The following is a 25,999-nucleotide window of genomic DNA, read 5'->3' on the forward strand; positions in this document are numbered from 1 at the left end:
AATACAGTAGATCATATTTTTGTTATCGTACTAAGGTGCTTCCTAATTCGGAAGGAATAAGCGGAGGAAATTTTTCTATGTCTTTCAAAATTAAAGTTGACTCATACGAGGCATAAACTGTATGCAGTCAATTTTTAATTAATTATAGAAAACTATTTCAACAAAGAAAGAAACGAAAGGCAGCAAAAAAAAAAAAAAGAAAAGTATGGAGACATTTTCACTGCCAAGAATGCATGACAAAATAAATTTACATGATGGAAGAAATTCAATATTTCAGACAACTCTCTCTCTTTTTCATTCTTATAGGTTAGACAAGTTTTTCCACTCTTTTGTTATAGTAAACCATATACATACAGACAGACAGACAGTTTCGAAGAAATGATAGCGCCACCACCACCTATTGTAATCGACTCACAAGCTATAAGTGGAATAACAGGTTCAATATCAATAGCATGTTGGATTATTGTATTTGCACCCCAAATTTATGAAAACTTTAAACGGAAATCTTCAGAAGGCTTATCATTGCTGTTTATAATATTATGGTTAGCAGGTGATGTATTTAATGTACTAGGATCAGTCTTACAAGGAGTGTTGCCAACTATGATTATATTGGCTGTTTATTATACTCTTGCGGATATTGTTTTGTTATGGCAATGTTTAGTATATGGCCATGGAGAAACCAAAGCAGATTTAATTCATTTATCTCCGGCAAATCCATTGAGTGAGGATGTTTTGGAAACAGTTATGACTGAGGAACATCATTGTCATTTCCATCAACATTTACAAGAAGACGAAGAGGATGAGGATGATGAAGACAATGTAAGAAATGGATTTATAGATAGAGATTTGGAAGCTCCTTCTTCAGAAGCTTCTTCTTGTAGTTCTATTTCCAAATTATCCCAAATGCAAGCTCTCTTGATGAATACTTTAATGGTTGCATTGGTCATTGCAGCAGGTGTGATTGGGTGGTACATATCATATGTTAGAGAAGCTGAACATAATAGAAAACATCCAGGACATATACGTAAACCAGAAGAAATGATATTTGATCCATTAGCACAATTTTTTGGATGGTTGTGTGCAGTGTTGTATCTTGGATCAAGAGTGCCACAAATTGTATTGAATTATGAACGGAAATCGTGTGATGGTATTTCATTTATGTTTTTCTTATTTGCATGTTTAGGAAATTTGACGTATGTCATTTCGATATTGTCAATAGATACAAGTTTGAACTATTTATGGGTAAATTCTTCTTGGTTGGCTGGATCATTGGGGACTTTGGCTTTGGATTTTACGATTTTTGTTCAATTTTTCATGTATAATGAAGATGATCTTGATTCTGATGAATGTGAAAGTGAATTGCCAACTGAAGAAAGTTCATTAATTGCAGGTCCAAGAGAAGAACGTGGTGCATATGGAACCAATTAACAAGTAAACCCAAAAACAAACTAATAGCATTCAATAAAAAACAGCATATGGGGTCATAGAGTAAGTAAGTAATCTAAATTTTGTACTTTATTTTAGAGATCTTTAAATAAAAATTATATTTATTATTACATTGAAGTATGGTATGATATGACATGATATGGTATGATCATAATGATATTGTGTCGTAATGAATATTGTTCGCTTCTTTGCGTCAACTGATGGGCTAGAAAGGATATGGTGTGATTCTCTTAGATATTCCTTCCATACATAATTGCCGTTTTATCCATTTAGAGTTCCTTGCTTATAAATATTTATACCAGATAGGTGATAGACCTCGGTAATAATTGGCACATAGTTAAGAAAAACACTGTGAAAGCCATTGCGGAGTTAATATTATTACACAAATAAGGGATGTTAATTCCGCAACTGCCGTAAATTCAGCCGATTATGTAATCAAATGTTTAATCATCATAGAATTTATATTTAGCCTACAAATTACGCATAATTAACATATATTTATAAATATCAGCCACTTTGTTTTCTATTTACAATTTAATAGAATTGGAATACAAAAGTAAACAGATAATCAAACATAATCAATGGGTGACACAACAGAAGATAGAAAAATTAAACGAAGGAATAGAATTAGCTTAGCATGTGCGGCATGCAAAAAGAAGAAAACAAAATGTGATAGAGGAAGACCATGTTCATTATGTGTTAAGAATAAGACAGAAGATCAATGTACCTATGATGAAAGAATTCTGAATCTACCCGCTGACAAGAAAAGACGTTTAATTGAAAAACATAATATTCAACATGCGGCTACTGTTACTGGTACCAATGTTACTACAGGTATAGCCACAGGTACTAATCTGACGACCAAAAGAAATGACGTTTGCGTGCTTATACCCAAATTTGAATTAGAGCAACTACAAAACAAACTCAAAAGACTTGAATCAGAATCATATACACATGGCTCAACAACAACAACAACAACAACCAAAGAACTACCAATTGTCTATGTCGATGCTGACCCAGATGTCGTATTTAACAAATCAATAGGCACTTATCGCAAAGTAATCTTTTCCTATCATGACGAAACGCTTCCTGGACACATCCCTATGGAGAATATAATGGCAGATAGGATCGAACCCGTAGATCCAAGTCTATCAATCACCAGCAAGATGCGATTATCGGAAATATCTCCATCCCAAGACCATTTCATAGTTGGAGTGAACCCATATAATGATCCTGAAGACACGATTAATTTCGATGATAAAGTAATACCCACCAATCGAGGAAGTAGACCTACTTATTTTTCACCGCTTTCATGGACGTATATTACTAGAAATAGTGAAACTTTGGCATTGATTAGGAAATATGCTTCTCAAGATAATAATGCGAAACGGAGTGGGAGTAGTGGGGTGGTTCCATTTCCCATGGAAACGTTCAAGAAAATGATGATACCCAGTGATGAGAAAATAAAGTCGACTTTGAATTTGGATGGGAGTCAAGTGGACCGATTTGAAGAAAAACTGAAAGCGACTGAGGATGGTGATGATGAGAATGAAGAATATCCAAATCAACAACAGAAAGTGAAGCAGGAGAAGCAGAGTAGTCCAAGGATTGATATGAACAAAATGAATATGAGCAGTTTTACCCTCGGATTAACAATATTAGGAGGCAGACCACGAGATCGAGAATTGAATCTAATTGAACAAATCAAAAATATTATGCCCAGAAGGAAAGTCATTTGGTTATTGATTAAACGATTTTTCAGTATTTTATATCCATTCTTCCCATATATCGATGAACGTGATTTCCGGGCTCAGACAGCTAGATTAGTCGGAGTTGAGTCATATTTAGATGAACCACCTACTGTTGAGATTAGTAAACGATTAGATTTGGCTCACGTTAGTTTATTATTCGTGATATTGAGATTGAGTTATTTAAGTTTATTTTATAATCGAAGTTATCATAATGAAACAATCTTAACCAAATCTGACTTGAGTCCAGATGAGGCTGAAAAGAAATATCTCCTACTTAATCCAATCAACATATATGCTATCGATGTTGCTCGTGAATGTTCTCATCATTTCCATCGTTTGGGGAAAGTCAGTTTTCCCATCTTACATGCGGCATTTTATCTCAGGATATATAGTATCTTTGCACCAGAAGAAGGGGATGGGATTGAGGGTGGAGACGGTTTATCCCAGAATAATAATTTAATCTCAATGTGTTATTCCCTCGGATTGAACCGTGATCCAGACAAGTTTCCTAATGACTTAAGCGAAAGAACCAAGAATCTATATAGAAAAGTATGGCATTATGTGGTTGTATTGGAACATATTCATGCTTATACTTTTGGAGCTCCTATTTCGATCAAGCTGGAGTATTATGATACTAAGAGACCATTTTATACTATTGAGAATTCCAATCTTGTGGATGTTGAACTTGAAAAAACCTCCCATGCGGTATTTGCATTCGGAACTGCATTAGTAAAAGGGCCAATTCATGATCTTATCAATATTTATTCTAGTGTCGGAAAAGATGTGAAAGTTATGGATTTGACTACTCATTTGAATCATTCGGAACAAGGGGTATTTAAGATCATGGGGAAGGTGAATGATTATGTAAATGTACTTGAATCCGACGATTCTAGTTATCATACCACCAAGATTATGAAGGTGACGATATTATTAAGATTGCATGTTTTCTTTTTGGTTAATTATTGTAATTTGTTTAATTACTATGAGAGAAGGAATAATAAACTTGGGTTTTTCTATTTGAAGAAATTAATGGCTCTCGCATTAGATGAAATCTTACCGAATATATTTGCATTAATTGCCAGAACTCATGAATTATTTGGGGAAGGTGCTGATTTATATATCAACCCCTCGATTATTCAAGCACTTGTGAGAATATTTGATGTTGCTTTAGTTGCGATTGTTAGAACAAATTTTTCATTATACAACATGCTGGGATCTCCAGATCATAAGACAAGACTAAAGACCGATGTGAAGTATAAAACAATTTTTGATGTTTCTAATAAATTCATTATTTCGATGGAAAAATCTTGTCGTATTTGTTTAATGGCAGCTTCAATCTTAAGTAATAGGTATTATTTTGCTTGGGCTGTTGTCAAGAGTCAAAATTATTTCTTGAAATTAGTGACAAATCCTCAATTTTATAAAGATAATTCTAATTGTGAATTACAATTTTATCAACCTAGCGCGGCTGAAGTTAATGAAATTGCCGATATGGCACTTGCTAGTTTGGCATATATGGAAAAACGAGTTTCGAAATATTGTGATTTGGATATTCCTTCGTTGTTCCGAAAACAAGACTCTCGATCTGAATCTCATTCACGAGAAAATTCAGCTGTTCCTTTTCCTCCAGCATCACCCATGCCTCTAAGTACCGGGTTTAGGGTAAGCAATAGTATAAGTCAAGCTTCTGATTTAAGTACATCTGAGGTAAATACTCCAGCAAGTATAGATTCGTCGCATGGGCTATTCTTTGCTGGGTTCGAGGATTTGACATTTGATAATAGTGCTGAGATTGATTCTATTTGGTTACAGATGTTACAGCTGAGAAATAATAATCAAGTGAGTGAGTTAAATCCTGGAAATAATAATGTCCCAAGTCAACAGACTGGGTACAGAGCCCATGGAAAGGAGTTGTTAAATGCTAATGAGGGAAACAGTAGTGGCATAGCTGTGCCAGTTGGTGCTGGAGCTGGTGGTAATGGTAGTGGAAGTGGTTTTGGGGGACAGCTTAGTTATGATAATGGGAATATGAGTGGTAATGTTGGTAGTAATTTTGGATATCCTATGACGAATCAATTTTTTGATAATTTTTCAAGACCTCGTGAGCTTAATGATGTTTATTTGGATTTGTTTAATGATTTGCCATTTGATAAACTTTTTGGTTAATGTTTTATAAATTGTTCTGTACGTTTTGTATGTGTTTGTAATTTTATGTTTTAATATCTGATAGTATATTTCAAATAGCTGCAAATTTCTGTTGTTTTTTCGTCAAAAAACTTTTCTTCGTAAACTAATAATTGTCAAACAACACCCACGTTGTCTAGATGTACTGATTAGAACGATTAGTATTCTTGACTTCAAGAATTGCCTGGTTATTATGGAATTGTGGATATTCTGGTATATCTTCGTGTAATCTCGTTATTAATCGCTAACAATAACTGACAGTTGAAAGATTTTAAAGTCCGAGGCAAATTAAATTATTTTTTCCGAATTCGGAAGTAAACTGCTCGGCAATTTCCAAATGGAGAAAGCAAAATTTTTTTTTTCGTTGGTATGCCGCATTGGTCCGATAAAAATAATGCCATGGCTTAGTCTATTTATGTCCGACAGACAGACAAAAAAAAAAAAATGGTAAGATTTGTAATCTCCCTTTGTTTCCATCTGCTGCCATATTTTTTTTTACAACCAATTCAATTCATTTCCTTTTACTTCCCATCCAATAATCAAACAGTCAACCAATCAAAGAAAATGTCAGAACATTTTAACGGCAATATAGCTCTAACGATAGAGCCATCAACAACAACGACAACCAATGTTAAACCAATGAGAAAGAGGTCAAGAACTTCTTTAGTATGTGGAAATTGTAGAAGAAAGAAAGTTAGATGTGATAAACAATATCCATGTTCTAATTGTGTTAAATCTAAATGCATTGATACTTGTCATTATGATAATAGTACTAGCAACAACACAGATTCTACTGCCACTAAGATGGCACCAACCCCTTTACCTAGTCAATTAGATTCGGCCCCTTCATTACCTTATGTCTCCAGTGCAAAGAATCCAATCGTATTTGCTAATCAAAAACATAAGAAACAAAAGGTACATCATCATAATCATTCACATCATACTAATACATCTCCACAACAACATCATCAGCAGGAACCGGTTGCACTTGAACTTCAACCGACACTAACGCAGGCACCTGGAACAGCTTCAAGCGCAGCAAATGATCAAGTCACTATATCTTTAAGCGAATTGACTTCTTTAAAGGAAAGGCTACAAAATATTGAATCATCTATAATCAAGAACAATAGCAGTCCCACTTCTCCTCAGAGACCACCACCACAGACACTTCTACAACCTCCTACTCCTTCACATAGTCAAGTCAATACTCATTATAGTTTTGCCGAAACCATGCGTAAAGCTTCCACTCCTGGGGTTTTACCACCGCTTATTGCTTCCGCATGGAGTCCAGGACCTTCAGACTCAAATATATTCAACCAAGGAATACCTTCTTCTACTTCACAGCCGGTACTGGGAAGATTATCTACATCTTATAATATTTCAAATACAAGAAGTCAATCACCTCCAGGTGGCGCAATACAATTGCCTCCACTTATGTTCAATTCGAAGCAACTGCTGATGAATTATCCAGCAGGATTCAGTCCTACCAACAGACCAGTCACTCACAATGGGATAGTATCCGAAGATAACACGCCAACATATTCTGCAACGGCCAATAATTCACAAATTAGACCTGGATATGGCAATTCAACTGATTCATCTCCGAACTTCCCAATTGCTGATCGTCCACGTGAAGAAACTTTACTCGGATATAACCCATATTTGAATGATGAAGATACGATTAATTTTTATGAAGATTATACTTCAGTCTACATTAAAGAACCTCATCGTCGTGTCAATTTCGGACCATTTGCATGGTCATCATTAATGCGTAGAGATAAAGCTTTGACCGTCCTTTGGGATTATGTTGCCAAAAAGAAGGAAAAGGATTCGTCACAGACTTTGGTATTTGCAGAAGTAAATCACGAAATCACCCAGGAAAACAATGCTGTTGTAGCTGGTGAATCAACTGAAACGGATGCATCCTTTAAAAAGAGAGCCTTGGAAACTGATGGATATACGGATATGATCCCATATAATAATATCTTAAAAGCTCGTATTGCGCAACAAGAAAAACCACAAGAACAAGTTATGACACAAAAGGAACAGTTGAATAAGAATTGTTTACGATTAGGATTAACTTTCTATGAAGGTCAAATTGATCGTGAATTAATGTTAATCGATAAGATCCAATTCATCCTTCCTAAACAAAAAGTCATTTGGAAATTAATTGATCGATTTTTCACATGGGTATACCCCTTCATGCCATTTGTGGATGAGGAAGACTTCCGTGAATCAATCAGTAAAATAATCGGACCGGAAGGATATGAAGACGCAAAAATAAGTGAAATTAAAGTAGAGAAGAGATTGGATTTAGCCGTGATTGGAACATTGTTGGTGATGTTAAGATTGTCTTATCTTTCCTTATTTAGCAATAAGACATCAGTGAATGAAGAACGATTGAATTCAGCTGATCCTTGTGAACATTCTCAATGTGTGAAATATTTATTACAGAATCCAATCAGTATAAATACCGTGGATGTTTCACAATGCTGTTTATACCAATTTCAAATCTTGAGAAAAACATCATTACCGGTTTTACAATTGGCATTTTATTTACGGTTATATCATACGTACGCGCCAGAAGATGGCGATGGTGCCGATGGTGGTGATTCACAGACTTTGAATGCAGTATTGATCCAAATGGCATATTCTTTGGGTTTAAATAGAGAACCCGACAATTTCCCTGATGTTTTAAATAACAAGAAACAAAATCATTTGTGTAGAAAGATTTGGCATTATTTAGTCTTGGGTGATATTCATAATTCATATTCATTTGGAAGTCCTACCGCCATAGATCCAAATTCGTATGATACGAAATTTCCATTCCATGAAGAAGGAAATGAGAATTTGAGAGATAAGACATTAGATCGATTTGTTACTTCCTGCTTCTTCCCTACTTATATTAGATTATATGAAATTTTGACAGCTATTCTTAAGTTGGTACTTAATGTTCCTGGAAGAACTAAGGTTGGTGAATTATGTAAGTTATTAAGTGAATTTGAAGTCTTGATGGCTCAGAAGTATGGAAGTTTGGCTGATTGTTTAAACCCACCTACTAAGGATACACATATCTTTGCCAGGAATTTCCCCACGAAATTCTATATTTCATTAAAGACATTTTTAGTTGCCGTTTATTATCATATTTTCCTCCATTATGAAGCCACTAATCTAGAACTTTCATTTTTCTATTTGAAGAAGATAATTAAGATTGCATGTACGGATATGATGCCACATTATTTTGAATTATTAGGTAATAGTGAAGTTATTTGTGATATGATGATTAATCCAAAGCTTGAACAAATTATTCATAAATTGAATCAAATCAATTTAGCCATGATTGTCAGAGTGAATTTCATGATTTATCAGTGCAGATCACAACCTGATCATGATGTAAGATGTTCTTCAGATCCTCAATACTTCGCATACTACAAGGAATTATGTAAATTTTCATCATGTGTAACTAGATGCGCTGAAGTTTCAGTTGCTGCGGTGTCAAAGTTGAGTAATAGATATTATTATGCATGGAGAATAACAAAGAGTCACACATATTTATTAAAGATTGTTACAAATATGGATTTTTATGCCGATGAATATAAGAATCATAATGATAAATTGAACCTTTCTACTTATTCAGTGGATCAAATTGAAGAATTGGTTGGGATGTGTGAAGGAGCTTTAGCAAAATTGGGAAAACAATGTTTGATTGGGAAGTCATTCTGTAAAGAAGCGGAATATAAATTACAAAAGAGTAGTAATTCAATAAGTACCGCTTCATCAACATTCTCGAACAACGACACTCCATTAGAGATTGCATCTACGGTTGATACCGATTCTTCATCGTATGATAACAACAACAATCCTAACAATGCCAACAACGACAAGAATAATGATACGTTTGCAAATGAATTCGGGTTGAATTTCAATAATAGTGAAGAAATCGATAAATTATGGATTCAAATGTTGTCCATGAAACATGAAACCACCGGCTTGTCATCCGCCCCCGGTGGACCAGTCGCCCCACCTACACCAAGCTCACTATCGAGAAGACAGAGCTATGCTCCTACTCCGATGACAGGAAGTTTTAGAAGTCAGTTTACTGGGAATAATGTCGCCCCAACACCAGCCAAGTATGGAACTCCGGGGTTGCCTGATTTGTTTAATGGAATGGATGTGGACGAGAGTGTTCCGTTTGATATGTTTGGTGATTTGCCTTTTGATCAGTTGTTTAGTTTTTAATTTTGAGAGATGGATGTTTTATAATGTATGTTGACGAATTAATTAATTTTGTATTATTTGTATAATATCTAATTGTTTATAGTAAGTAATTTATTTGGTTTTTACTATGGATCATATCCTCTCGTAGAAGTTGTCAGTTGTCGGCAGGTTCCAGATTTCACTTTGGTCGGACCTCTATGTCTTCCTCTTATATCACCTAGCAATTACTTGCTCTAATTAGAGTTACCCTTCCTTCGGTTGGCTTGAGAGTACTATGTCCGCAACATGCAGGTACTGCGTTTACTATATACAAGTAGTGAAACGCAAACAAACAAGCTTACAATCCTGAAAGTACAAAAGCTGCATAGTTTACTTTTTTGCAAAGGAAAATATCACATTCTCACCAAATTTTTCTTTTAAGTCTTTTTCATCAACACTTTTTAAACACTTCTCAGCCAATTCCGAATTATCAAATTCAATAAATGCCAAATTTCTAACCTTCACCAACCTTACATTAATAAATCCATCAAAATCTCCAAAATAATCAGATAAATCAATTTTATAGTCTTGAGATAGATTTTGAATAAGTAATATATTATGACGTGGTAATGATTTCCAATCTTCCAATTTAATCCTCTTAATACCCTTTTTGGTCTTAGCTTCTAAGTCTCGTTTAAGATTCGTTTCTTCCTTCCTTCGTTTTCGTTCTTCAATTTGAGGTTCATTATTGGTTAATTTATGATATGAATCAGAATTTGATTTTGCAAACGAGATATGTATGGGTTTTGAAAATAATTGATAATTTTGTAATTCTTTAATTGCTTTTGATGACGATTCTTTGGATTCGTATGTTATGAAAGCTTGTCCTTTCATTTTTAGATTCTTATGGGCCGTGATTTGAAGGATGGTGCCATATTTGGAGAACAAGGTCTCTAGAGATGTTTTTAATTTGGTGAGTGAGATTTTATCATTTAGATTATTGATATAAATTGTTTCAATGGGACTCTGTTCCGCTATTGGTGATTCCTTTGATGTCATTTGAATTGAAGATCCGATAAGCTTATAAAGTCAGATAGTCAATAGTTAAAAGTAGACGCATCCTTGAAAGTTTGCATCAAATTCATTTATTTGTTTCTACAAACTGCAATTGAAGTTAACCTGCAAAAATAATTCTCAAGCATTTTGCACGCAAAACCAGCTCCCTTATGATATAATTGTGTGTTTGTTGGTTATTTTATTAAACTTAATTTAATCGAGCCTATGGCAGCTCATATATTGAATAATTGGATGTGATCATTAAACGATGTGTCTTTGTTCCTCCCCCCTTACTCGAGACTGGCCGTCTTTCTCTGATAGCAACAAGTTGCCGGTTGCTTAGATAACCGTGCAATGAATTGAATTCAGTGTCGATGATGTAGCACTCCACTCTCGAGGATCACGCAAGAGATACAATTATGTGTCTTTTTAGATTCTATGCCCACTTGCTTATCAAGATGGGATCTTGGAGTAACCGTCCCAATTACGAGGGATTAAGAAGTACGATGCAATAAGAAGTTATCTTCATTTTAAAACTGACTACAAAAATCGTGAAATTTTCCCACTGTACGGATATTTATAGTTAGTCCGATACTAAAGATCGGACAGACAGAATACCATGTAATGAAGTGTTAGTAATAAGGTTTACCAGCACACGCGTTATTATAAAATGGCAACCAACGTGTTTACCAGCAAAGGCTCGATAAAAAGCGATATTCAACGATAAAAATAAGCCATTACAGAGCTTGGCCAAAAAGTCAACCCGCATCTCGTAGTAGCAAAGACGAGCACAAAGGAATTTATGAGCGTGTTTGAATCCCAATATCGTGGCCAAAATGGAGCAGCATGTAATTTGCGTGGCATGCCAAGCAATTATGCATTGTTTGATTGATAAAAATTTAGGGCGTTCTTACATCACAGAAGAGAAATAGAAAAATCACAGATTACACTCTTCCGCTACAATACGATAATTCTTGATAAACTATTACTTGCATATCCGTTATTTGCATATAGTATTGTGTCTTACTTCATCTTTAAAGATGTTTCTTTGCGTTTCTAGTCTTGTTCTTTTTACGTACGCGATTCCTAATTGTTTTGGAATTGCATTGACTTCTTCTGTCGATGATGCCGCTTGGCGTCCTTTGGAATAAACGAGGGGACAGCATCCTCTCTACCTTCTGAATTTTGGGTGCTATGATAACTTGAAGTTTGGATGTTGTTCCTGGTCCAGTCCGCTCTGTTGTAGGTACTGGTCCAATTGTATCGAAAGCAATTGTATCGCAGCAGGGAACGATGTCCAGATCCAAGAACCTCCTTCTTGTATTTTTCAACTGTTCTCTTGTCAATCCCTTCACACATGTAGATTAAGTGACCAGTGGTACTTGATTTGCCAGAATCTACAAGACCAATAACAACGACGTTAACATGAGTTTTTTCTTTAGCCATGACTGATTGATAAGTATTGATATCCTCAAGCAGTATCAAAATAAAGAACAAACGGCCAATTCCATCTTTTAAAGTTCGAGCATTTAAGAATAACAGTATTTGAATACTGTTGTATGCTCACGACATTCCTGCGGTCTATGGCCTAAATAGGCGATGGCCTAGATTTTCAATTGTTCACTGACAAGTACAACAATTACGCTAAGGGATTATGAGATAAGGGAATTAATATTATTTAAGGACTATTTGAGCTATATATAAGGGATTGTGTATTCCCCTGATTTATATTAAATTATGTAGTTTTAGAATTAAGTTAATATGTGAGAATTTAAGGTTAAGAAAATCTACCTCTCTAATTAAGCATTAGCTAGGGTTGGTCATCAGTGTTAAGTGAAGCATATTGTCACCTCAAGACCCTTGAGTCGTATGAGGCTTGCTTCTAATAAGTGCATGGGCAGTTCTTCTGTCTTAACGAGACAGGAGACTGTCAGTCGCAGAAATGCTGTTGTTTCCATTGGAGACAGATGAGGTTACTATTCGACATTACACAAGCCTAAAAATTTTGCAGTCATAATTCCCAGTAGAATTATTTGTGTTCCAAATATAGAAATTACGATCGAAATTACGGTCCGATAAATTTATTTTTTATCACATGACACAAAATTATTATTTATATACCGGATTAATTCTGCTTACTTTTGTTCTGACCAATAAGCTTCGAGTAAAATGTCAGCAATGGCTTCAAAACCAAGATATGTTCTCTATGACACAAAATGTCTCACTCCAATTTTTAGCAACCAAACTTTATTTAAGGTTTGTTTGTATTGTTGTGTAAATAAGGATTTCCACAGTTTTTTAGTGGTTACTTGGGGTTTTTAGACCATCCATCTATAAGGCATTAAATTCATTCGTTAGTCTTTGACTCTTTGTAGCACATTCCGATTTTGTTTAAAGTTCCATAAAGAATAAAGCTTAATTTTGTGGAGTATTTTGTATGTAGTGTATTTTGTAGAACTCTTGATAAATTTTGGTTGGTGTGGCAGCAATTTGGAAGGCAAGGCGTAGAGGAGGGGAGTGTATCTAGACCTGCAAATCGTATTAATCATCACTTAACTATGACGTTTATCTATAACTACGAAAGAGAAAAAAAAAGAGGGTATAAATTATTATTACTTTAAAAAATAAAATGTCGCTTAGAGTTTTGTAAGACATTTTTCCGTTTCAACCATTTTATTATAAACAACTTTCTTCTCCATCCATAACAATTTTAATTATTAGAATTTTTAATATTTAAAAATATAAATTTAGTTTTAAATCTCCCAAATTTTCATTTTTATATTTTTAATTTTTCAACTTTTTTTAAACTTTTACTTTAATAACTTATTAATTATTATTATTATTATTATTGTTAATATAATAATAAGAGCTATACTCCTTTTAACAATAATACCTACTAATATTGCAACCAGTTTATATTTATGATATCATTATCGTGAATATTTTTTAGTCTCATCACAAGATCCTTAAAACTCATTACCCATATAAATATATAGAAATAAATATACACAACAACAACAGCAAAAACCATGTCAGTCGTCGCTATAAAGAATATATTGGCAAAGTTAATATCACGTAAAACAGAAGAAGATGAAGAATATGAAAGAGCAAATAGACTATTGGAAAATAATGAACATCCTTACGGGTCCACATCAGATTCCGAAGGAATAGACCCTCATAATGATAGAGGTCAAGAAATAGCCATAGAAGAAGCAATAATCAATGCAGCAAATTCAATACAAGGTTCAGAAAATAAAGAAATAGAACAACCGGAAGGTTTAGCTGGATTTTTCAATAAATTTGATCCAAGAGTCATGTCCGATATAATTATTGGTTTATCCGATGGTTTAACTGTTCCTTTCGCCTTAACTGCAGGTTTATCATCTTTAGGGGATTCAAAATTAGTTATTACAGGTGGTATGGCTGAATTAGTCTCTGGTGCTATTTCCATGGGGTTAGGTGGTTATTTAGCTGCTAAATCAGAATCCGAATATTATAATTCTCAAGTTAAAAAGGAAAAGCTTGCATTCTTTAAAAAGCCAGAAATGATTAATCAAGAAGCTGCAGAAATAATGTTTGAATTAGGTGCAAGTGAACCAACAATCATATCATTCTTGAAAGATTTGGATTCTCATCCAAAGAATCTTATTGATTTTGTCATTAGATTCGGAAAAGGGTTAGAAGAGCCAGCTGAAGGTAGAGAATTTACTTCAGCAATGACTATTGGTTCAGCATATTTCTTGGGGGGATTTGTTCCATTGGTACCTTATTTTTTCACATCATATGTTCAAACTGGATTATTAATCTCAGTGATTGTCATGTTGATTACATTATTTATATTTGGTTACCTAAAAACATCCATTGCATTAGGTGACGATTGTGGAACACACAAGAAATTTTTTGAAGGTCTACAAATGGTGGCAATTGGTTCAATTGCTGCTGGGTCCGCGTGGTCTTTGGTTTATTTAATTGATCATTAAGATTCAAGGAAATTACCACACACATCCCCATGTATAAGAAACTAAGAAGGAAAGAAAGATTGATACATTAAGTTATATACAAATGTCAAAGTTTAATTTTTTTTTAAAAACAATTGGGCCAGCCCCCGTATCCATTGTAGAACTCCTGGCATTTATCTCGAAATTGTTTCAAGCAGGCAAGAGGACTTTGTAGATTTACTAAACCTGTTGCAGATGCATCTTTTTGTAAATTCGAAATTACTAGCTTCAAGGCTAGAGCTTAACTCTTTCATTTTGATCTAGATAGAAATCAATGTATGCACGAATCAAGACCTTTTGTAAAGCATCCACTATCCCTGTTCCTTTTGCTGTCAATTTACCGAGAAAAAATGGTTGCAAATTTTCTTGGAATTAAAACCAAGAAAGAAATCTTACCTCTTCTGTACTCAATGAATTCTTGAATTGTTGGAGACTCTTGTATTATCACACTTGAGTCTTTGACCAAAGCAACTACTCTCAGACTCTCAAGCATCGCAATCCAGGTTGTGACAGAAGTCAATTATCTTGAATTTGAAACACCTCAACTATTGAGCAGTCCACGACTTCAGAGATACCCAAGTATAAGTACAGTATTAAAGCGTAAAAATCTTGGAATAATTAAAGCTTACACATCAAATGACCATTAAATATAGATGTTCTTGGATTATCATATCTGTTGTCATTTAGTTGAGTGCGATATCGTTAGATTATTATGTTCCTGTCCACCCTATTATTTGAATTTTCGTCTGAATACCTCTACAACCAATAACAGAACCGAAAGACTCGTCGCCTCATGAGTTTGGTATTCCTTTCCAAACCTTCATGATTCCATTTCCAGACCGCATGATTGGATTTGGAATTTAATATCAACTTAGAAGGGATCGTTAAACCGGCAAATATATTGTAGTTGTTCAAGAGGAGAGGATACTCTTTAATCCCAAGCCAGATTGGCTCATAACCTCTTGGAAGGGATTAGGGCCCGCGAGAGTTTTGGGTTCTGAGAAGACGTCCTTAAGATCTTATACAACCAGGTGCTTTATGGACCCAAGGTTCGAGAATAATATCGGGTAACCGTGACAGGGTCTTTTGAACCTGTTCTACACGGCATGTACAATTAAACTTGCTAACTCATGTATTGCCCATATGGATTATTTGGCTGCAAAAGTCAAAAAAAAAAAAAAAAAGCATCCGAGAAATAAAAATCCAAATCTAATTTTAAGTGTAAAGTTGTATTATAATATGTAATTTTCTTAATACGTTTGAAGTTATGATATATATAACATCTATTTATATGTTATCAATCAATATACATTGTAGCTTTGTATGGTTATATACGGAGGTAATTCATACTAATACAACCGGCAAATTCTTAAGAAATCTAATGTGGAAAAAACCATACAGAAATTCTCCTCCATTCAGTAACCATGACAATGATCAAACAGAGTACTTTTAATGGTTTAAGTATACCCTTACCAAATGGTAACGAATTTGTAGTATTTAACCAGAATATCTTTCATTTAAGCACAGTGGTTTATAATTTTTGAAAAGTTGAGTACATGATCGTGTACCAATGCCCAATTTTATCCCATAGAAATTTTCTTTCCCTAAAGAGTTACCAGTGGCAATTGAAATTTTTTTGCTCTGGCTACCCAACCAACCATCGAATAGAAATATATTTGATTGATTTATTCACACAACCAAGTAAATAATAGCAACGCAAATATGTCACAAAGAATTGCAGATATTATTTCTAAGATTGCCGTTCCAGCCGGTGTAGCTATCATGTTAGCTCAATCAGCAATGTATGATGTTCCAGGTGGTAAACGAGCAGTTATATTTGATAGATTACAAGGGGTTCAACAAACTGTTGTTGGAGAAGGTACTCATTTTTTAATTCCATGGTTACAAAAAGCAATTGTATTTGATGTTAGAACTAAACCAAAAACAATTGCCACTACTACTGGTTCAAAAGATTTACAAACTGTTTCATTAACTTTAAGAGTATTAACGAGACCTGAAGTACGTCAATTACCTAAGATTTATCAAAGTTTAGGTTTAGATTATGATGAAAGAGTCTTACCTGCTATTGGTAATGAAATCTTGAAATCTATTGTTGCACAATTCGATGCTGCTGAATTAATTACTCAAAGAGAAGTTGTAAGTGCAAGAATCAGACAAGAATTATCTAGAAGAGCTAATGAATTTAATATTCAATTGGAAGATGTTTCAATTACTCATATGACTTTTGGTAGGGAATTCACCAAAGCTGTTGAACAAAAACAAATTGCTCAACAAGATGCTGAAAGATCGAAATATTTGGTTGAAAAGGCTGAGCAAGAAAGAAAAGCAGCAGTTATTAGAGCTGAAGGTGAAGCTGAAGCTGCTGATGTTGTTTCCAAGGCATTGGCTAAAGCCGGTGATGGTTTATTGATGATTAGAAGATTAGAAGCTTCTAAAGAAATTGCTCAGACTTTAGCACATTCTCCAAATATCACTTATTTACCAAATGGTAAAGGTGGTGAAGGAGATGAAGGATCCAAAAATTCATTATTATTAAACATCGGTCGTTAACCCATATCAAAAAGTAATTTGTAAATAGTTCTATTATATACAGAAGTAATATATAAGAGAATGTGTAACTTGTCTATTAAATATCCAAAACCACTAATTCATCATTAATACCAGGGGTAGTACAACCTCCACTAGAAATTAAAGATTCAATATCAGCAATTTCCTTAACACATCCACTAGTTAAATTAATAATCTCATCATTACTCTTCCCCACCACAATATCATCTTCCACTCTAACCCCAATTCCTTGGAAATGTTTGGGCCATTTGTCATCTTCAGGAATATATACTCCTGGTTCAATCGTAATCACATTCCCATCCTCTAATTTCCTAAATCTGGAGATTGTGGGGATATCATGTAAATCCAATCCTAAATGATGTCCAATATAATGAGGATAAAGATATCGAGAAACTTCACCCAATGTAACATCAAACCCCGGTAAATTGTTCAATTCCTGTTTGAGCAGTTTTAAACTAGTTTCATGAATATCATGCATTGAATATCCTAATGATTCATCACATAATTCAATACATTTCTTATTGGTATTCAATACTGCTTCATATATATCTCTTTGTGCGTCTGAGAATCCTTTTGGAGAATTTGGCCAAGTACGGGAGATATCTGCACAATATCCACCTAATTTCCCACCAGCATCTACAAATACCATTTCATCCTGATATAACAAGTCGTCATTTCTGGTATAGTGGATCGTTAAGGCATTACGACCACTGGCTACAACGGGGATATATGCCTGTTTATCACATCCTCCTTTAACAAATTGATAGTCGAGATATTTGGCTAATGTCTTTTCAGTTAAGATTGGGTTTTCGGAACCTACTTTTCCCATTGCTTTGTTGATTGCACGAGCGGATATTTGTCCGGCGAAATGCATAACTTTGATCTCAGCTGGTGATTTCACACATCTAAGTTCAGCAATTAGGTCAGATAATGGAGATAATGGTTTTCTACTTTTTCTAATTATATCATTCACGGAATTTGAATTTCCCAAAATATGGAAAAACGACTTTATTGTATCTTGTTCCTTTGGAGATCCAAATTTTTGATCCCAATAAATAGATTCACAACCCATAATCAATTTCTTAATATATATAGGTGCCCTAGCTATATCTTCCACCATATCAGCATTAAAAACATCATAAGCACCTTCTAATCCCAGTTTTGCACCTTCCCATAATTCCTTAAGTTCATTCTTGGGTGGGACTAACATATGAAACACAACATCATTTTCATCCCCATTATCACTCTTCTTCTCAATAATGGCAATGGTATCAGGTTCATTCCATCCAGTGAGATAATATAAATCATTATCTTGTTGGAAATCATAAAACACCGATCCGGAACTATATTGGACGCTATTTCCGATTAGGATGGCCAATGATTTCGCTGGGAGTTTTTTCAGAAGTTCAAGACGTCGATTGAAATATTCTAAAGCGGATATACCTGGGGTTAACATGCCTGGATGTGGGAGATAGTGAGGTCTTGTTTCGTGGGTTGGTTGGCCGGTGGAGGCATGGTGGGTTTTTGGTCTGGTTGAGAGTTTTAGAAATCTTCGTGAGATGCGAAGAATTGGTCTAGTAGAGGTCAATGTCATGTGGAATTGACTGTTGTTAGATGCAATGGTTGTTAAGAAGGGTGGTTTTAAGGTTCTTTCTGGAAAGAGAAGAAACTTTGATGAGATGGAATTTTCATTTGCCGTGGATAAAAGTGTCTGATAGAGCAAAGCAGACAGACAGACAGAAAAACGTTGTGTCGGATGAAGTGAAAAAAAATAAATCTTGTAGTGAATCTTCAATTATGGAGCATGCGTTCTGAAAGACCAATTGAGCAAATGCCCAAGATTGTCTACGATGAACACAAAGGGTTTTGCATTATAGGAGAAGAGGTGGCCGACATAGAATGTGACATCGCTGACGATGATGAGGAAACCCAGACAAGACAAATAACAAACGGGCTAGACCAATTATCTTGGGATTCAGTCATTCCACATATCGAGGATGAGGACCAACAAGATCAAGAACAAGATTCAATCACAACCAAACCCAATGCCAAAAAGTTAAAGAAACTGGAAAAGAAAGAACTTCGACAACTCAAAAAAGTAAATGCTGCCCGGAAGAGACAACTCCGTCGACAACAAGAATTATCCACTACATCATCCAATCGCAATTCTGACTTCAATCCTTATTTAACCAAGGCCAAAATCAAAACCCTTCATTCCAAACTCACAAACCCACCAGATAGTAAACCCACAACTAAGAAACGACGGAATGAACCCGATTTTAAGATCTTTCAATATAATTCAATCGCATTATATGCATCTGATTTAGATCATATCCTACCAGGAGAATGGTTGAATGATAATAATATCTCCCTAATCTATGAACTCATCCTGCAATTATTCCTAAAACCCAATGGTTATGGTAATAAACAATTCGGATATCAGATTCAATTACTATATCCTTCTTTGGTTCAATTATTCCTTCATTTCCCGCTTTCGGACCAGATTGAGAGTGTGTTGCCGGTGGATGAATTACGGGGGCTGAAATTTATATTTATTCCGATAAATCTTATGGATGATATCGGGTCGATTGATTTCGAATTGGATAATAATGGTGATCATTGGGCACTTGTGTTGTTTTCGGTGATTGAGAATCGGATCTATGTGTATGATTCTATGAAGGTTGAGGATGATTGTGAGGTGTTGAAGAATGAACAACAACAATTGGGGGAATTGTGTAAACGACTTCAGAGCTGTAAGAGTATTGTTAAGAATAATAAACCGATAGAGATTGTGAATATGAAATGTGATCAACAGCCGAATTGTGATGATTGTGGGGTTTATGTGATTATGTTTACTTGTTATTTAGTAAATCAATTATTGTATAAGCAAGGCGGTGCCATTGATTTGGATATTGGAGATGTTAGGTTTAATTCACTTGACGCGAGGCTATTCATATTGGATTTAATTTATAGACTATATAAATCTAATTAATTAATTGAAGAACTTTTCAACCAAGATGTTTTTCATTATACTTGCCATTGCGTTTCCCTTTAAATCATGATTCAATTCTTCTATTTTATCTTGTAATTCTAATGTAGGTAATTCTTGATCTGGTTCCGAATGGATAAATACTCCTTGTGATGCAATATAGGTTATCCCACTCTTATTTAATCCCAAGGCGGATATACAACAAATCAAATTATTAGTTATTTGTGCCACAATCTCCCCATCTGATGAATCATATCCTAATAGACTACAAACTCTGGTGATTGGGATTTCTTTAGTAGACGATATTATAACCATAAAATTCTTAAAATCAATAATTGATTTCATATATTCAATAAATGAGAAACTACTAAATCTTGACACCGATACTGGAAGGTTATATTCTAAATAAGCAACAAGGGTTTCAATAAGTGATTGGTTTTTATTTAATTCAAAGTATACTTTTTCGGTTTCTCGGTTTGATAATGGGATTAATACTTGGTTATATATTTTATATTCAAGACTGTCTTCATTTTCATTAAATAAATCAATTATTAAATCTGCATCTGGACAAATATCAATTAGGGATAATGTATAGAACGGCTTCAAGAATATCGAAACAATTGCAAACATAGTCAATATATTTGATTTCAAGATTGAAGTATCAGTAATTAAATATTTCAACGGGGTTAATCCAGAACTTGTGTGGAGATGATGATGGTGATGATAATTTATGAACAATGAAGTGAATTCTTGATAAAATTCCATAAATTTGAATTGTTTGAATAACATACATAGATTCAAGAATCTAATTATCCAATAATAATGTAATTCATCCATATTTGAATGAGGATCTTCTTCTAATCTCGAAAATATGGTTTCATTCTTAGTGTAATAAATAGATACTTTTTTGAATATTGTATCAATTGGTTTGAATGAATTACTGGATAATAATAATTTATTATCACCAGCAGCTCCTGCATCTTTGAGATATACTCCACTTGAAGAAGTACTAAACTTATTATCATCCAATGGGAACCAAATCAAATGGAATACATTAACCACATATTGTAAAAACAAAAACTCAACATAACGATTATTAGTCAATGCTTCACAAGTTGAAGGTTGTGTTGAGAATTGAACAACAGTAGCATAATTATTCAACAATTGAATAGCATCTTGATATTGCGTTTGAATTAATGATACGATAACTGCTTGTCTTGTTATCTTAAAGAAATCAATACAATTGGCAGGATCTAATCCTTCGGTTTCTTCAACTACTAATTGTTGACATTTCTTTTGGGCTTGAGATTGGATTGATTGGGAATTCGATTCTAATTTGGTGATCCATTGAGAATCGTAATTGTGGGGTATATGTTGTGAATTTAGATAATCGATTAGATACGTATGAAAGGGATGAAGTGCTTGATATTTATCCATTAATGAAAGACATTTTAAGGATAGATTTGTGAATTGGATGTGATGGCGAGTATGAGTATCCTGATTGGTTGGTTGTAGTTTGGATAAAGTATATGCCAATTGATTAATAGCAAGAAATTGAATATCAAACTCTCCATCTGTTGATTGACTCATTGACTCTGATCCTTGATTACTGTCTGGTTGAAAGGGAAAGAATTGAAAACTTAAAATTTAACATTTTTTGTTTTTGATTCCTCTTGGTATGATCCTCAGAATTTTACAAAATGAAATCAGAATGGTACGGAGAGGGAGACGCACACCAGAAATTATTACATTATATTAAATATATACCGTGTATAAACGTATAGATATGTAAGCTACTAGCGTAGCTTACGAAGCCTAGCCACTGTTATAGTATAATTCTACTAGTCAGATAACTCAGGGCAATATCATACAAGATACCAATAATAGCCCAAGTCAATGGAATCCAAGTACTCATAGTTAAAGAACCAGCTTCATAAATAGCAGATATAATTAAACCAATAATAGCACCACTACAAAACCCTTTAAATAAACCAACAATTATATAAAATCCTAATATAAATAAACAAGTAAATAATTCTATTGGACCAATTGGTAATTTATGTCTAAATTTATTTAAGATATTACTTATAGCAGCAATTGTACCAACAATTATATATAAAGCACCAAATAAGATTAATGACCAAAAAACAGTAAACTTCCAAATATCCCAAGAATAATAAAGAAATGAATTTTGATAAGCTTGTTGACTTGGTCCTAATGGCCAAAATAATGATGGGAATTCTGGTGTTGAATATCCAATTGGTACATTTAATGAACTTATAAAGAGTCTCATAGTTTTGTTACTTTACTTCATAGTTACTTCTTCTGTATCTATATCGTACTATCAACTTATGATTATTACGTCGACTTGTGTAAGTGTCAATCAATCAATCTATAGGATCAATCCAACTAAAAGTGATTTACAGTGAGATTCCAATTGTACAGTGGGAACAAAAAAAAAATAATTTCAATTCACTTTGCCACTGAGAACACTGAAAAATCTCATTCTGTCTTTCCATCAATTAAATTCCAACAGTCACTTCTATTACAATCAATTGCATAGAAGAAACCTTTATTCAAACGTAGACATACACTCGCATATATATAGTTATCGCATTGCACATATCCATATAAAAACTAACAAGCAACAGACATGTCCAGAAGATACGATTCTAGAACAACTATCTTTTCACCAGAAGGTAGATTATATCAAGTTGAATATGCTCAAGAAGCTATATCTATGGCAGGTACCGCAATTGGTATATTGTCAACTGAAGGAGTAGTATTAGCATGTGAAAAGAAAGTTACATCTAAATTATTAGATAATGATGGAAGTGCTGAGAAATTATATGTTATTAATGATAATATGATTTGTGCTGTTGCTGGTATGACTGCTGATGCAAGTATATTAGTTAATAATGCCAGGATTAATGCTCAACAATATTTAAAAACCTATAATGAACAAATCCCATGTGAGATCTTAATTAAACGAGTATGTGATATTAAACAAGGTTATACTCAACATGGTGGTTTAAGACCATTTGGTGTTAGTTTCTTATATGCTGGTTATGATGATAGATATCAATTTCAATTATTTACTAGTAATCCAAGTGGTAATTATAGTGGTTGGAAAGCTACTAGTATTGGAGCTAACAATTCAGCTGCACAAACTTTATTAAAGAAAGATTATAAAGATGAATTAACTTTAAAAGAAGCTTGTGAATTAGCTATAAAAGTATTAAGTAAAACAATGGATGCTTCAAATCTTAATAATGAAAAATTGGAATTTGCTACTTTAAGTTTATCAAAACAACAACCAGATAAAGTAATTCATAAGATTTGGTCTGCTAATGATATTGATGCTTTAATTAAAGAATCTGGTGTATTAAATGATAAACCATCTGAAGATGATTAGACCCCTTGTAGTACTACAAAAGTATATAATATAATTACATAATAAAATGAATACAAATCTATAAAACATGTCAATTCTCAAGTAGAGGTTTCGATTACTTCTCTTTAAGACTTTCAGTTTCAATTGCAGCGAGTCAGTCCAACCATAGCAATTGTACTGTGGTGGCAATTTTACAACCAATCTACAAAGTCTTAAAATCTCATTCTTCTTTTTCTGTTGCCATTTTCTACTGTTGCTTTATTTACATTTCCTTTTGAATCTTAAGTTTTCCTTTACAACAGCTAACTGATTACTTAAGGAGGTTAATTTAAAGATGGACTTCTTTTCTTTAGGACTTTCACCTACTTCACGTAAGTCAACTAAAATATTACGAGAAATTAATAATAACAATCGAATCTCATTACAAATTAAACAGAAATTTGAACAACTTAATTTAACAACCAAATCATTCTTAACCAATGAATTAACAGTTTATACCCAACAATTACAATTACAACAACAAGTAGAACAAGCAGATGATCAATTGATTCAATTCCAAAACTTACAAGATGCGTTTAGTGAATTGTATTTCTTATTAGATGTTGAAAACTTCACATTTAAAAATGTTGTAAATCTTCAATTATCTCAACTAGAACAAATCTATAATAAGATTCAACCATTATCAAATATTGGACAAGTTCATACTGACTTACATTCTATGTATGAAACAACTATTGAATTGATTAATTGTTATATGTCATTACTTTTAATGTTAAACTTATCCAATTCATTAATTTATAAAACATTAATATTAAAGAATCAACAAATATATTGGGAAACTATTCATAATTCAAAACGTAATAAATTAATTTATTTCATTCAAATATTTCCTATTAAGTTATTTGGTTTCGTTAAAGATCTCCTAAGCAAAGCTGGTGATTTATTACAGAATAAAGAATTCAATGATAATGCATATAGAACAACTGATACCGCTGGTACTGAAGAAGATAATGCCGTATATGGATATTGGTCCCTTTTTAAATACTATTCAGGAGCATTGTTTAATGCATTTAAGAATACAATGACAAGTATTTTAATTCATGAAAAACCGGGAATGACTTTTCTTGCTATAACTAATAAAGCATCTTCATTGAATTGGTATAAGAATTCAATTAGATATCTCGTAACTGCGCCAAATTCAATTGTTCATAAAGATATAAAAGAAAAATTAAATTTGATTAATATTGAAATTGATAAGAATATTGGCATGATTGATAGGTTAATAAAGACAAATATAAATGATAAATTTGAAACTTTGAATTCTTTAGAGTCGATTCTTCAATTACAACAACAACAACAAGAACCAGAAACTTACCGAATTTCACAAATGATCTCAACAATAACCCAATTTGATAAATTGTCATACTCCGAAACTGATAAACCATCATTCATAACTCGTTACTGGCCAATCCTTGCACTTCTTATAAGATACGGTCCATCGCAATCAGTCAATATCTATAACAATTCCGAAGAAATCATTTCCTGGATAAGATACAATGGAATAGAACCAATTATCGGCTTTGTCAAAAACTGGTTAATCCGTCCAATTAATGAAATGTTAAACATTTTACGTCGTGATGAAGAAATATCAATCACATCTAAAGATTCACTTAAGTCAGATATATCGTCTTTAGAATCTATGATGATTGAATTCGCCAATGATAATAATATAACTGACATTACTCCAGAAATTATTAAACAAGATGTTTCAAATGGAGATATGAAATTGATTATGTCAAGATATGAGAATGAAATCCGTTCACCGGTGAAATATATCCTACTGGGTTCATTACTTCGATTAATCCTAATCCAAGTCCAGAAAGGAAAAGTAGATGGTGGTGTTGCCATAAATGGAATAGATAAATTATTGAAATCTCAACAATTGGTATTTGGAATTGTTTCAATGAGTCCATCATTATTTATCACTTATCAAATCTATCAATATCTCACATCGGCAAGACCAATTGTTGTGAATGGAAAACAATTGAATATAGTTTGTTTGAAATCATTAAATAATATAGAGAATTTACTAGTAATGATAAATAACGGAAAAGATCATGACAAGAATGATTATGAAGGTAGGTTATTGATTGAGATTATTAATTTGATTGTGAGTTCTGATTTAATCATTCCGAGAGTCTTACATGATGATTGGATTAGAGATTTGAATGAATTGAATAATAGTCTGTTTGATATTGAAACCAAATTGAATTTAATCCGTAAGATTTGGAATATGTATGGTCATTATTTTAGATAAAAATATATATAACGTATGCTTGTTTATAATTTATATTAATATACCTGATAAAATAAACCTAAAATAAATAAACCTAAA

General features: G+C 33.4%; 13 protein-coding genes across 13 annotated transcripts; 8 read left to right on the forward strand and 5 right to left on the reverse strand. All coding sequences in view use genetic code 12, as the record gives it.

Moving 5' to 3' along the window:
- Positions 1-378: 378 nt before the first annotated feature.
- Positions 379-1,428, forward strand: J8A68_002363 (cationic amino acid transporter; the record flags this gene model as incomplete). Its single annotated transcript, XM_049406105.1, has 1 exon — positions 379-1,428. One exon carries the CDS (start codon positions 379-381, stop codon positions 1,426-1,428), a length of 1,050 nt encoding a protein of 349 aa, XP_049264341.1.
- A 599-nt stretch (positions 1,429-2,027) lies between these two features.
- Positions 2,028-5,363, forward strand: ZCF35 (Zcf35p; the record flags this gene model as incomplete). The annotated part of the gene is made up of 1 exon (XM_049406106.1): positions 2,028-5,363. One exon carries the CDS (start codon positions 2,028-2,030, stop codon positions 5,361-5,363), a length of 3,336 nt encoding a protein of 1,111 aa, XP_049264342.1.
- Positions 5,364-5,945: 582 nt separating this feature from the next.
- On the forward strand, positions 5,946-9,620 carry MRR1 (Mrr1p; the record flags this gene model as incomplete). Its single annotated transcript, XM_049406107.1, has 1 exon — positions 5,946-9,620. The coding sequence occupies one exon, from the start codon at positions 5,946-5,948 to the stop codon at positions 9,618-9,620; it is 3,675 nt and encodes a 1,224-aa protein (XP_049264343.1).
- A 348-nt stretch (positions 9,621-9,968) lies between these two features.
- On the reverse strand, positions 9,969-10,637 carry J8A68_002366 (uncharacterized protein; the record flags this gene model as incomplete). The annotated part of the gene is made up of 1 exon (XM_049406109.1): positions 9,969-10,637. One exon carries the CDS (start codon positions 10,635-10,637, stop codon positions 9,969-9,971), a length of 669 nt encoding a protein of 222 aa, XP_049264344.1.
- A 1,083-nt stretch (positions 10,638-11,720) lies between these two features.
- J8A68_002367 (uncharacterized protein) lies at positions 11,721-12,080 on the reverse strand (the record flags this gene model as incomplete). Its single annotated transcript, XM_049406110.1, has 1 exon — positions 11,721-12,080. One exon carries the CDS (start codon positions 12,078-12,080, stop codon positions 11,721-11,723), a length of 360 nt encoding a protein of 119 aa, XP_049264345.1.
- Positions 12,081-13,663: 1,583 nt separating this feature from the next.
- Positions 13,664-14,614, forward strand: CCC1 (Ccc1p; the record flags this gene model as incomplete). The annotated part of the gene is made up of 1 exon (XM_049406111.1): positions 13,664-14,614. The coding sequence occupies one exon, from the start codon at positions 13,664-13,666 to the stop codon at positions 14,612-14,614; it is 951 nt and encodes a 316-aa protein (XP_049264346.1).
- Positions 14,615-16,354: 1,740 nt separating this feature from the next.
- J8A68_002369 (prohibitin family protein) lies at positions 16,355-17,203 on the forward strand (the record flags this gene model as incomplete). The annotated part of the gene is made up of 1 exon (XM_049406112.1): positions 16,355-17,203. The coding sequence occupies one exon, from the start codon at positions 16,355-16,357 to the stop codon at positions 17,201-17,203; it is 849 nt and encodes a 282-aa protein (XP_049264347.1).
- A 76-nt stretch (positions 17,204-17,279) lies between these two features.
- J8A68_002370 (aminopeptidase) lies at positions 17,280-18,677 on the reverse strand (the record flags this gene model as incomplete). The annotated part of the gene is made up of 1 exon (XM_049406113.1): positions 17,280-18,677. One exon carries the CDS (start codon positions 18,675-18,677, stop codon positions 17,280-17,282), a length of 1,398 nt encoding a protein of 465 aa, XP_049264348.1.
- A 348-nt stretch (positions 18,678-19,025) lies between these two features.
- ULP1 (Ulp1p) lies at positions 19,026-20,203 on the forward strand (the record flags this gene model as incomplete). Its single annotated transcript, XM_049406114.1, has 2 exons — positions 19,026-20,141; positions 20,195-20,203. The coding sequence occupies 2 exons, from the start codon at positions 19,026-19,028 to the stop codon at positions 20,201-20,203; spliced, it is 1,125 nt and encodes a 374-aa protein (XP_049264349.1).
- Positions 20,204-20,213: 10 nt separating this feature from the next.
- Positions 20,214-21,800, reverse strand: J8A68_002372 (uncharacterized protein; the record flags this gene model as incomplete). Its single annotated transcript, XM_049406115.1, has 1 exon — positions 20,214-21,800. The coding sequence occupies one exon, from the start codon at positions 21,798-21,800 to the stop codon at positions 20,214-20,216; it is 1,587 nt and encodes a 528-aa protein (XP_049264350.1).
- Positions 21,801-22,035: 235 nt separating this feature from the next.
- Positions 22,036-22,503, reverse strand: J8A68_002373 (uncharacterized protein; the record flags this gene model as incomplete). Its single annotated transcript, XM_049406116.1, has 1 exon — positions 22,036-22,503. One exon carries the CDS (start codon positions 22,501-22,503, stop codon positions 22,036-22,038), a length of 468 nt encoding a protein of 155 aa, XP_049264351.1.
- Positions 22,504-22,863: 360 nt separating this feature from the next.
- PRE9 (proteasome core particle subunit alpha 3) lies at positions 22,864-23,625 on the forward strand (the record flags this gene model as incomplete). The annotated part of the gene is made up of 1 exon (XM_049406117.1): positions 22,864-23,625. One exon carries the CDS (start codon positions 22,864-22,866, stop codon positions 23,623-23,625), a length of 762 nt encoding a protein of 253 aa, XP_049264352.1.
- Positions 23,626-23,938: 313 nt separating this feature from the next.
- On the forward strand, positions 23,939-25,921 carry J8A68_002375 (uncharacterized protein; the record flags this gene model as incomplete). Its single annotated transcript, XM_049406118.1, has 1 exon — positions 23,939-25,921. One exon carries the CDS (start codon positions 23,939-23,941, stop codon positions 25,919-25,921), a length of 1,983 nt encoding a protein of 660 aa, XP_049264353.1.
- Positions 25,922-25,999: the final 78 nt, after the last annotated feature.

The sequence above is a fragment of the Hemisphaericaspora subhashii genome (assembly GCF_019202705.1).
Source record: "Hemisphaericaspora subhashii strain CBS 10753 chromosome Unknown scaffold78, whole genome shotgun sequence".
Classification (NCBI taxonomy): Eukaryota; Fungi; Ascomycota; class Pichiomycetes; order Serinales; family Debaryomycetaceae; genus Hemisphaericaspora; species Hemisphaericaspora subhashii.